Raw genomic sequence first — 13,239 nt, forward strand, 5'->3', positions numbered from 1 at the left:
AAATCGAAAAAAAATAATTCGATTTCGAAAATTAATAATTCAAATTGGCATAGGTCTATTTTGTACCAGTTTGGAAAGGCTTTTTTAAATTTTTTTATTAACGTATTATTAATTCTCATAATTATTGCAAGCAAACTGCTGATGGAAAAAGTCAAAATTCTTCCATCAAAAAATTGATATTTTTTCTATTTTTTCTCAACCCATAATATTTTCCTATTGATCGCAAAGAATTAAAAATTCAATTTTTGACTTTGTAAAGTTTTTTCATTAATTTCATAAGTGTGATTTTTATCAAAATTGTTTGTGTTTATTTTATGTTTCCTAATATTGTTATTACACCATTCGTATGTTGCTCTTTTCACAGAATAACTTTACCAATGTATTTATCATTTTCTCAAGAATATAAATTGAAATCGCGTTATAAATAATATATAGCACAAAGATTTATTGAAAGGTAGTGTGTGTATGTTTATAATAGTCGATGAATATTTTATCAAACTGTCATTTATTTTTTATTTTTATTTTTATTTTTTTTTTTTTGATTTGACTGAATAAGAAAAGACAGTTTAAGTGGAGGAAAATCTCACGTGTTTGAGTGCTCATTCGCTTCATGCTCTTTTTCAGATCGATATGGTGGAGGGATGTATTGTTACAATGTTCCGGCTACATTCAAAATGCGGAGCCTTCAGCTTATTTCGTGCAACGCAACATCAACTGGCGGAGGATTGTGTTTCAATCCAAACCAACAAACAGCTCCAAGCAACAACCTTTATTGCTATTTCTTCTTCTTCCACGATTGCAATTGCAACGCCTCCACTCCATATGGCCATGATGTGTATTTTGAAGATTATTACAATCTCTTCTCATCGAATAACCCGTTCTATGAATCGTACACAACAAATACTAATGATAAGAGAGTGTACTACCAATATTATAACGGAAACAATTGGGTGTATCAGGAAACACAAAAGAAGGGCTGGCTGAAGGAGGGGATGAAAGATAGATATGTTGGGGTGAGTGGGGATGACGCAAACAACCTGTGTGGGATGAGCGAGTCAGCACCGTGCAAGACAGTGGGGTATGCAGCGGAGTCGAGCATGGCACAGCTGAGCTCGACAATCACAGTGCTGAGTGGGAAGCATGTGAGCGAAGGGGCCACAATCAATGCTGGGGAAAAGAAGATAATAATAACAGGGAAAGGGAAGACAGTGAGTGTGATTGCAAATAATTCTCTTATTTCTTCATCGACAAAGCTGTTCAGTGTGATGAGAAGACAGTTGGAGTCGAAATATTTTCGCTGGCTGAAATAACATCAAATCCCAGGTCTGAAGGAGAGCATCCAACCTCAGTATCCGTATTTGTGCTGGCTTAATCACAACCACCAATAACTGCCGTTGAGATGAAAAAATAAAAATCTGCCGCATTCCCTCGTCTCCACGCTGCACCTCTCCCAATCTCCGTTTTCATCGTTCTCATCGCCTTCTCCGATGTTTGAGTTCACCCAAGCACTGGGATCTTGGAGAAAATTCTTCTGTTGCAAAACATCATCAACTGAGCCCTGCTGAGAAACAAATTGCGACATAAACACCACAGAATGTGTGACTTCAACGGCTTTATCGAGAGACAAACAAAATGGCATACCTCTATCACATCTGCAGTAAAAAGATTGAAAAAAGCAAAAGAAATAGAGCAACCCACAAACACACTCGCACATCCAGCTACAGCATTTTGAAGGCGTAGAATGTTGAAGGATGAATTACAAATATTATTCACTTACAGGCACAGCCAGATATACTTAAAAACTCAGCAGTTCATCAGCTGTTCCACCTCAAAAAATCAAATTTCAGACTTCAGAAAGAGCTGTGATCCATTCCTCCTCAATGGAAAAACAATTTTTTCAAGACACTTCGTCTTTTAACAATTAATTTTTTTAAAAACAAATACATCCATTGAACTTTTTTGTTTCTCTTTAATAAAAAATTTCTTCAAAAATGGTGAAATGTTGGATTTAAAGTTTTCTATATGAGGTGATTCTCCAAAATTCAACTCAGAACCTTTGAAAAAGCGTTTATCTGTCAATGCAGTTTAAAAAGGGATTTTCGCACGCTGTTTCTCCTGTGTGTTTCGTTTTGTCTTTAAATGCCACACTGAAACATGAATAAAAATATGACAGAATGGTCAAAGAATAAAAGAAAATGCATTAATGAATTGTTATTGAAGATTTGAAAAAAGTTAACAACAAAGTTATTAAAATACAAAAAAATCAATATGACAGAATTTGGATATTATGAAATCAATGACTCAGAAGTTTTCACAAACAAATGAAGTTTCCTCGTCTCTTTTCTGTATTCCATATATCAAATGCCTCTTTGTCTTAGCCTTTTTCTTTCATTCTTCTCTTCTTCCTTCTCTTCTCGTTCAATTAAACTCTGTTGTTTCAAAATTCTCTATCTCCGTCTCTATCACATTTCCTCAAATTCTCAAAAGCCAAGTCCTCCAGCCTATATTTCCTGTTGCGTCTACTCTTCATCCACCACCACTCCATGGGGAGTATATTTATCCAATATCTTCTCAACTTTTCAACTTGCTTCGAAAGGGCTCATCCTGGCCTCAGCTTTGCTTCCAACAGCCAACAATTTATCCTTCAATCTTTTCTCTCTTATCTTCTATTATCTATTTCCGGCATTTCAGCTCCAAAACACACACAGCGTCGATCACCTCCATCGTCATTTACAACAATCTTGCCAGGCATGGAGCCATCACACACACGAACCTGCAACAGCTCCTTTTTATTCACTCATCGCAACTTCTTCACTTCACAATTCTATTTCTTCTTCCTCTTCACACAGCTTTCCATCAATGTGCAATATCAAAACAAAGATCAAGCATTCTGGACCAATTTATCTTTACACATTGGTTCTTCATTGTCACTTCCATCTGTTCGACAATTCTTTTGCACCAGCTCATGGAATATCAAATCAAACAGATGATAAACTTCTTTTCCATCCAACTCTTAATAATGGCCTTTGTGGTTTATATCGTTCAGTTCACACCTTTTTCTTCCTTATCACCAAGAATTTTTCTGCTTTATCTCGTCTATTCTTTTCTCTCGCATTTCATTTCTATTAATTCTTCTTATCCAGCCTCTTCACATCCTCTCCCTAATTATCTTTTTCGCTGCTTGCTCTCTCCCATCCTATTAAAATCCTTTCTTTCAAAAACAGCGTTAAATCGATCTTTCATCGTATCAGCTGTTCAACGTGGAATTAATAACAAGATGAAAATAATCACAATTTGAATATCATTATAAAAGAATATTATTTGAAATCAACAACAGAATTACCTTTGAAAAGTGTTGTTTTCGATATTGTCCAAAGTACAACTATAATTGTGTATGCACAAGAATAAATTTCAAACATTGAATCAGCTGAAAATTTTCAAATGAAAAATAATACTTGTAAATATTTACTTGAGAAAACAGCGATAATATTATTTCTTCTCCAATTATTGCATTGAACAGTTGCTTTGAGCATCACAAAGTCAAAAATTGAATTTTTAATTCTTTGCGATCAATAGGAAAATATTATGGGTTGAGAAAAAATAGAAAAAATATCAATTTTTTGATGGAAGAATTTTGACTTTTTCCATCAGCTGTTTGCTTGCAATAATTATGAGAATTAATAATACGTTAATAAAAAAATTTAAAAAAGCCTTTCCAAACTGGTACAAAATAGACCTATGCCTTCAAATTCGGAATTAATAATTCGAAATCGAAAAAAAATAATTCGATTTCGAAAATTAATAATTCGAATTCGGAATTAATAATTCGAAATCGAAAAAAAATAATTCGATTTCGGAATTAATATTTCAATTTCGAAAATTAATAATTCGAATTCGGAATTAATAATTCGATTTCGGAATTAATATTTCAAATTCGAAAATTAATATTTCAAATTCGAAAATTAATAATTCGAATTCGGAATTAATAATTCGAAATCGAAAAAAAATAATTCGATTTCGGAATTAATATTTCAATTTCGAAAATTAATAATTCGAATTCGGAATTAATAATTCGAAATCGAAAAAAAATAATTCGATTTCGGAATTAATATTTCAATTTCGAAAATTAATAATTCGAATTCGGAATTAATAATTCGAAATCGAAAAAAAATAATTCGATTTCGAAAATTAATAATTCAAATTCGGAATTAATAATTCGAAATCGAAAAAAAATAATTCGATTTCGAAAATTAATAATTCGATTTCGGAATTAATATTTCAAATTCGAAAATTAATATTTCAAATTCGAAAATTAATAATTCGAATTCGGAATTAATAATTCGAAATCGAAAAAAAATAATTCGATTTCGGAATTAATATTTCAAATTCGAAAATTAATAATTCGAATTCGGAATTAATAATTCGAAATCGAAAAAAAATAATTCGATTTCGGAATTAATATTTCAATTTCGAAAATTAATAATTCAAATTCGGAATTAATAATTCGAAATCGAAAAAAAATAATTCGATTTCGGAATTAATATTTCAATTTCGAAAATTAATAATTCGAATTCGGAATTAATAATTCGAAATCGAAAAAAAATAATTCGATTTCGGAATTAATATTTCAATTTCGAAAATTAATAATTCAAATTCGGAATTAATAATTCGAATTCGGAAATTAATAATTCGATTTCGAAAAAGAATAATTCAATTTCGAAAAAGAATAATTCAATTTCGAAAATGATTATTTCAATTTCGAAATTCATTAAAAACTTAAATTTTTAATTTATCTCGAGAATGGATTTCAGAAAAGGAAAAGTTATTTTTTTGACCAATCAAATTTTATTACGCATAGAAAACTGTTTTTTTTATTGCAACAATCAATAAATCAATTTTTTAAATTTTTTTTCATTTTCGAAAATCATTACTCAAATAATATTAATCTTATAAAAATTCATTCTATTGAATAACCTAATAAAAATTGAAAAAATTTAATCACGATTATAGTATTATTTCTTCACAATAATGTGATTGTTTCATTGGTAAATATATTAAAATCATCAATTTTTAATAAGAAAATGTATTTCTTTCCTTTTCAAATTAACTTCAATCAATAAATCTTCATTCAGAATGAAAGAAAATTTTTAATGAAAATGCATCATTTTTCAAATATTGATAAACAAAATTTGCTGATGAGATAAAAATTAAAAGAATTTAAAACCCCAAACACAAGTTATTCATTCCACAAATTAAAAAAATTCACGTTTCGAATTTGAATTATTAATTTTCGAAATCGAATTATTAATTTCCGAATTCGAATTATTAATTCCGAATTTGAATTATTAATTTTCGAATTTGAAATATTAATTTTCGAATTTGAAATATTAATTCCGAAATCGAATTATTTTTTTTCGATTTCGAATTATTAATTCCGAATTCGAATTATTAATTTTCGAATTTGAAATATTAATTCCGAAATCGAATTATTTTTTTTCGATTTCGAATTATTAATTCCGAATTTGAATTATTAATTTTCGAAATTGAATTATTTTTTTTCGAATTAGAATTATTATTGGTGTACCTGAAGAAAAATATTTCACCCGATCTCAGATTAGAAATGATCAATTTGGTGTTTTCATGTAAATGGAAAAATGAAATTTGAAAATATCAAGAAAAAATAAATTATCCAATAAAAGAACATAAAGATAAAACTGGATATGCATGTTGTTCATGAAAATAGACTTCATATTTTTGTAAAAGGCTTCGTTGGCTGAAAAAACTTTTCAAAAAAGAAGTGATTGTTATTAAGATCCTAACTTTTTTCGGGGTGTTTTTTTATGAAAATTCTTTGTCCTTTGCTACGTGATTTGCATTTATATTCGAAATGTTTATCAATCATTTCAAAAGCCATCGTTTGATTAGAAAAAATTATCGACACGAGTGATAATTTTTGAAATCATATTTTTTCATACATAATTTTCGGTTCAGAATTATTTCTTGAATATCAATAAAAAAAATTGAAAAGTGAAAAGGTTGATTGAATGCATTTTAATCTTTAATTCGGAAAAACCATTTGTTTTTAAAAAAATTTTCATGTTTTTTCTCTTTTGAATTGAAATTATCTTTCAAAAAGCGAACAATCTTTGAAAAATCAACACCCCGAAAAAAGGTATTGATTCAAAATAAATCATCCACACATCATTACATAGATCTTTCACTTTTTAGGGTTCATTTTTGTGTATTTTCTACTTTTATTCTAATCAAAATTTAACAGTGAAAATATATGATTACGAAAATATCCACCAGAATAAACAAAAAAACCGAAATAATTCGATGAGTTGTGGATTAAAACATAATAACAAACCAGGAAATTAAATCGTAAATCTTGTTAAAAAGTATTTCATATTGTTAAAACTTGTTTGAGACTTTTAATTGATTGGCGAATTTAAACTAAAAAGGTATTCCTCTGTGATGTGATAAATCACTTGAAGCCTCTTCCGTCACAAAAAAAATTCTTTTTTAGAAAAATAAAATAAAACTGAATAAAATGTCAAAATTTTTTTGAAAAGTTCCTTTTGTTTATTTTTCAAATAAAGAAAAAATTTTATATTTCGATCAAATTTCTGTTCCCACTTACGAAACTTCACTTGAAATAAAATAATAACATTGTCAAGATTGTGTTTTCATGACAGCAAAATTTGGTGAGTGGGAACGAAAATTTGATCGAAATATGAAATTTATATTTTATTTGAAAATTAAACAAAAGGTACTTTTCAAAAAAATTTTGACAAATAAAATTAAATTAAATAAAAATATTTTAAATAGACTTCATCAATAACATTCACCACAATTTATTCAAATAATACATTTTTGAAGTGATTTGTTTAAAAGAGAAATGTCGATCTTTTTTAATGGTTATTAAAAATAATTGTGGGTTTATTCTTCGTTAGTTAATCTTTAAAGTTTAATATCTTTGAAAAAGCATCATTGGAGATTCTTCGTGGGCGTGTGTGTGTTCAGTTAATAGCTTTTTTTTGAAATGAATTTATTATTAATTTGAGACAGACAGCGAGTGATGTTTGAAGGAAACGGAAGGAATCATCAAGTGCGATCAGAAGCAGCACAATTTGGGGGGACTTGCGAATGGATGAGTTTTGGAGAAATTGATGAAGCGATTGACGAAGTGCAGAGAGATGGGGGAAGTGAGTATGAATGAGCTGGGTTTTAGGGGAGAAGATTCAAAAGAAGTGGGAGAGGTGGGAAAGGATGTGGATTGGAAGAGAAAATACGATGAGATAATGAGAAAAGTCCATAAATGTTTAATTATTCCTCCTTCAATAAAAAGATATTTTGAACAATAATTGCATGGAAATAAATAGCATTAAAAAATTACACTTTTTGGTGGAGCAGTTCTTTGATATATCTTCAAATTTTTCATCAACATAATTTTATGATCAATCTTTTTATTAAATAATTGAATCTGTCTATTTTTTTTTTTTTTTTTTTTTTTTTTTTTTTTTTTCGGAAGAATGCGAAAGAACTGAAGGTTGATTGTTGCATTGAACAATGCGCTGCTAATGGGATCACATAATATGTTTGACTTTGTGTTATTTTTTTCTCTTTTCTCATCTTTTTCTATTTATTTTTTACTTTCACATTTTGATTGATATCTGATAATTCAAAAAGAAATTTATGAAATACATCCATATTGGGCATATGCTCACTTTTCCTTACAAGCCAAAAATAATTCAGACAACTTTGTTTTTATTTACAAATTGTTGTAATGCATTTATAACATGTGAATAATAGCTGGTTTTTGTTATATCAGTTTTCAAAGTTGTGAAAAAATAATAAAAATACTTGATAATGATCAAAATTGTAATCATTCTGAATATTCGCTAACATTTGTTCCATTTCCTGGATTGTCAATATCTTCCTCATGAATATCAACTTCTTCCTGCTCAATATGGGGAACATCTGCTTCATCGTCTCCTTTTCCATTATCATAATTATGTTGAAACGCATCTTCTGTAGGTTCGAAGTTGGACATATGGGTAATTTTTTTTGAAAAGACGCAAATGTTTTATTTTCAAATACTTCAAAAATTTCATATTTCGAACAAATTTCTGTTTCCACTCTGGTATCTTCTAAAGAATGTATGAAATAGCATTATCGAGCTTTGGATACCACATAAGTACAATTTGATACTCGTTAAAATAGGCCTGGTTGACTGATTGAATAATAGACGGTTACGTCAGTCAACAGCATTTTTTCACGTCAATTGGTTTTTTTTCTCTCTCTCTTGATTTTTGATGCAATAAACATGTATTTTTAAGAATAAAATTGTTTGGCTATTTTCAATAATGATTAGTAATGAATTTCATTTTTCCATTAAAGAAAAAACATTAAACCATAATTCTTATAACGCTCAATATGAGAAAAATAATTGTGCAATTTCACGCTTGCAGTCAATGATAGCTAATTGGTTTGCATATTGTTGTATTTGCCTATTATCTATAAATGTTTTTCTTTTTGTGAATCAGTGGAACTTTTCGAAAATAAACAAATAGTGGAATATCTTATTATCCTTGATGAATTTCGAGTTTGTTCAACGAATTCATAAAGAAAGTCCACAGGAAGAAGAGACGTAAAAGAGAAAATGGAGAATCAGATGATGAAACACTTGAAAACGAAGGAATAATGTGTATTTTTATTGGAGGGAAACAGGTGCCAATGGAATTCAATATAGACATTGGCTTAAAAATAGGTTCTGAAGGTTTGTTGTTGTTATTTTTTTGAAGTAATTATTTTTTCATTTTGACTGTTGAAAGAATGAGTGATAAGATGGCTTTGAAGAAAAAGAAGAAAAGTTGAGAAGGAAAAATACAGACAGACAGATGAAATGCGAGATATTTCGAAGATGCTTGGCATTGGGCTTTGGCGAAGAATTATTTTTGAGGAAAGAAGATTTTTTTGAGAAAGAGGGGAAGTTAAAGAAGAAAAGATGGAATGAAAAAGAGATTGACCTATGTTTCCAATTTTTTGTTGGAAAGAGAGAAAGAATCAAATTGAAATTGTTATGCATTCAAAGGATATTATTTGCCAAAGAAGGCAAAATCCTGAAGAAGAAAATTCGATTGAATTTCTCCATTAACGTGAATTCACACTCATCTTTCATTTTACAAACAACTCATTCTATTCTTTCACTTCTTCTGCATCTTCTTCTTCTTCTTCTTCAAATACATCAACAACATTTCACACAACTTCTTCTTCTTCATTCACATCATCTGAATAAATTTCTTCACATTTGATATCTGCATCAGAGATAAAGACAAAAATGAAATGGAAAAGAAGAAATATATTGATGAAGGAAAAAATACATATAAAAATAAGAATTAGAAGGCGAAATAAGAGGAGAAAGAGAATGAAGAGCACTGTTTCCTGGGGGACTTTGAAAGGAAATGGAATCGAGAAGATTGAAAATATTTTTTGAATGAAAGGAAGAAGATGATAATGAACACGAAGATGAAGAAGAACATGAAGCTGGTTGAGAGCCGGCCACCAACTGCGAAAGGTACTTAACAGAGCAAAAAGAAGAGCAATGCTGCCAGGGAAACTCAAACGAGATAGGAGGGACTAAGTCCATGCCACATGACTCAGAAAACCGCTTTGTATCTTTTTCAACTACCTTCGGTGTTCTGCAGCTTGTTGTTTCAACATGGAACAATGAATGACTTTTATGCTTATTTGAGATTGTGTCTGCTTCATTGTAACATGTGCAATCTTCACTATCCTTTTCGTTGGTAAATGAATGTTCGACCTCTTCTTCTTCTCTTTTTCTTTCCCTCTGTGCATCGTCCATTCCAGCTTCTCCTTCTTCGCCTCAATTTCTCCATTCTTCATTCACTCTCTCAGTTGAATGTGCTCAAACGGATTAAAACCACAACAGAAGACAAGAACACAAAGGGGAAAAAGCAACAGGGAAGCGAGCAACTAAAGAATTTGGCAGAGAAAATTACACATACGAAGATGAATACGGAGAAGAAGGGAAAGAGGAGGTGGAAGAGCTGGTTGTTTGTGGGAAAGCATCAGGAAAGAGATGGGATTGAGAACTAGGCGAGCCAACAACCGACGAATAAGATGAAGAAGCCATTGGAGATATGGTATTATTATTGGAGAGAGAAGGCAACAGATTTGAGATAGCAGAAGAAGAGAAAGAAGAAGAGAAAGAAGAAGATACGCAAAAGGGAGGAGAGGAAGAGGAAAGCGAATAAGATCCATTGGAATTACTGTTTTGAGCAATCTCGACATTCATGGTTGAAGTATTATAGAAGAGAGAAAAGCCACAACTGGACAGATCAGGTGCTGCGTTTGGAGAGTGAAGCGGGGTTGATACAAAAGGCAGCTGAGACGTGCTGCTTTGGAATTCGACTGATGAATTGAGAAGAAACGAAGAAAAGGAAAAAGATGAAGAAGACTATTACAATGATGGCGATGACGATTTATCGCTAGAGTCATTCTGTTGTTTCATTCCTTCATTTTTTCCAACACTTCCTTCTTCATCTGTGGTAGTGCTTTCATCTGTTCCAATGGGAATGATGTCTGATGTGATGAGTGCTGCTCTCAAAAGCGATAGGTCGTCTTTGCCAAGAGAGAAGCAGTCGTAGATGGTTAACAGCACAGCCTCTTTCAGCTGATCGCAGGAAACGAGATGGATGACTGGATGTGGGATGAGGGGAAACATAGCAACGATCGGTGGAGTGGGTGTGGGAAAGGACGATAGCTCCGTTGGGAAAGAAGTGAGTGAAAAAGAAGAATATGACGAAGAAGGATAAGAAGTTGCAATAGAAGAGGAAATATCAGTGAAGCGTTAAAATAAAATTGTAAAATCAGCAAGTAATAATGGAATTCAGAAGGCATAGAGATATGCACAAAGCCGATGAGAAGACAGAATGCAAAGCAAACATGATATGTTGGAAGTTATGACAACGTTTCGAACATTTTCACACAACAGAAGTGAGATTTGAGTGAAAGAGTGGGATTAACAATTCATTTTTTTTCTCGTTAACGTTCATAATGAATATTGCATTCAGTTTCCTCTTTCAGATGTTCTTCTTTTTATTTGCTCATTGATATTAACGCTTTACAAGAACTATTTTTAAATATGCAGCATATTCATGAAAATATTGATTGATGGTTTTTGGAAAAATCAAGAAAGAAAACAGATGATTTGTTTTTTTTTTAGAATTTATTGAAAGAATTGTGAAATGAAAATACTTTTGTCAAAAGGCTAAATAGTTAAAAAAGCATTTAGAGCTTCTTGAGAAAGGGAATGCCTTCTGTCACCAGAGATCCTTTTCATCCTTGAAAAGACACATTCGCAGCTTGCTTCGCTGTATAGGGAAAAAACAAATGAAAAAAAGATGTTTGAGAAAATTGTTTGAATAAGTTCTTTCTTTATGATCTCTACGTAGAACTTTTGTGTTTCGTCTTCAAATATGAAGCTTGGTGCTTCATTCAAAAAATCCAGAAACAGTTTGAAACATAAATCCCTGATCTCTTTTGATTGATTTGATTATACTGTTACAACGTATCTTTCAAAACTTTGTCTAATTCGTGTATCTCAGTTAAATCATATGGAACATACCACTTGATTACAAACTTCTTTTTCTTTTCTGGTTCCAGTTGATAAGTAAAATTGATCTTCTGGTTTGAAAACAGCACCTCCACATCATCTGTCCCATATTCTATTTCATCTGTTCCGTCTTCTATTGAATCTTCAAGTGAGTCATGAGAATTATCTTCGAAAACAAGCGTTTGAGAAGATGTCAAGCATGTTGAAGAAAAACTTTCAGAAGAAGAAGAGCAGGAGGAAGCAGCTGAATGAATTGAAGAAGATTCATTCATGGTTTCATCTTTTTTCTTTTCACTAAATTTTGTTAATCTGGTCATTTGAAGATACACTTTAAAGTGTGTTTTAGTTATTCAAAGTGAATAAGTCAATCAAAAAACGATGCATTTAATATGTTTATCCATAAAGGCATATAGAAATTCACTCAAATGATTTTAACATTCAATTATGTTGGGTGTTGACACAAAAATTTGACAAAGTCAAAAAAAGATCGACCAGTCTGTGACTTAGGCAATTTCCAAAAAATTGATCCGGTCAAAACCCATTAACGTGTTCTTTATTTCAAAAAAAAAGTATCGATTATTTAATGTTCTATTTAAATTTTTCATTTTCCTTTGATTTTTTTAAGTGTGTGAACGATAAACTGTTAAACTTTTGAATAATTTTGATGAGATATAAATGCTTTTTGACTTCAAGAATTTTTAAAGTCAGTCAAAAGTTGATTTCCTTCAGACAAAAGTCTTAAGTCACCCAGGCTTACGTTAAAAAAATTATGTGAAAAATGCGATCTTTTATATTGATTTGAAAATTGGGTGATTTTTTTTGATATCATAAAAAATTCCGACGTTTGATCATAAAAAATTTTCTTTAAGGGTGTGGTTGAATCGAAAATATTTTTGTCTAATTATGCGAAAATATCGTTCAATATATTATTATTTTTATTTGTTTGCTGATTTTAATTTGTTTACAATTGTTTTTATTACTTATTTTCAAAAAAACATTAAAAAATTATTCGCAAAATATCGAAACTTAAATTAACTGAGCAAAACAAAAGTTTACTGGTTTTTTAAACATTAAAACAATAATCACAATACATAATCAATCTAATTTTTATATAAAAATTTGTATTATGATGTTGTTGCAAAGAAATTTAGAAATTGATGCTAAAGAAATAAAAGCATTTGTTGAAAACAATAATTTTCGACAGCTCTGGCAAAGCGATTCGCAAAGCAGCCTTTCCAATAATCATTACCTTCTTTTGAGTTCACTAATTGCTTGCTATTCTGAAATATGAAAGATTTTTGCTTTTTTTCAATTCCATCTTTCTCAATTCAAATCCAATTAGCTTCTAGAAAAATTTGCAGCCAATTTCCATCTCAATCTCTTCATCTTGCACACTTTCCATATGAATTCTATCTCTCAACTCGATGGACAACCCAAACAATGAGCTATCTCGCTTTCATTCATTTTCATTCTTTTCCACCTCCTGCCATGAAAACAACACAAAAAACATCAAAAGGCAAATATCATATAAAGAAAAACAAAATAATACCAAACTGCTCTTCGACTGCTTTTTGCCAAACACACTCATTTCCACAACAATC

The 13,239-nt window shown here is 30.5% G+C and overlaps 3 protein-coding genes across 3 annotated transcripts; 1 reads left to right on the plus strand and 2 right to left on the minus strand.

Moving 5' to 3' along the window:
• Nucleotides 1-641: 641 nt before the first annotated feature.
• Nucleotides 642-1,310, plus strand: MONOS_16430 (uncharacterized protein; the record flags this gene model as incomplete). Its single annotated transcript, XM_067869336.1, has 1 exon — nucleotides 642-1,310. One exon carries the CDS (start codon nucleotides 642-644, stop codon nucleotides 1,308-1,310), a length of 669 nt encoding a protein of 222 aa, XP_067726379.1.
• A 9,173-nt stretch (nucleotides 1,311-10,483) lies between these two features.
• On the minus strand, nucleotides 10,484-10,747 carry MONOS_13894 (uncharacterized protein; the record flags this gene model as incomplete). Its single annotated transcript, XM_067866641.1, has 1 exon — nucleotides 10,484-10,747. The coding sequence occupies one exon, from the start codon at nucleotides 10,745-10,747 to the stop codon at nucleotides 10,484-10,486; it is 264 nt and encodes an 87-aa protein (XP_067726380.1).
• An 839-nt stretch (nucleotides 10,748-11,586) lies between these two features.
• On the minus strand, nucleotides 11,587-11,955 carry MONOS_13895 (uncharacterized protein; the record flags this gene model as incomplete). The annotated part of the gene is made up of 1 exon (XM_067866642.1): nucleotides 11,587-11,955. One exon carries the CDS (start codon nucleotides 11,953-11,955, stop codon nucleotides 11,587-11,589), a length of 369 nt encoding a protein of 122 aa, XP_067726381.1.
• Nucleotides 11,956-13,239: the final 1,284 nt, after the last annotated feature.

Source organism: Monocercomonoides exilis, assembly GCF_001643675.1.
Source record: "Monocercomonoides exilis strain PA203 chromosome Unknown scaffold26-1319188, whole genome shotgun sequence".
Taxonomy (NCBI): domain Eukaryota; phylum Preaxostyla; order Oxymonadida; family Polymastigidae; genus Monocercomonoides; species Monocercomonoides exilis.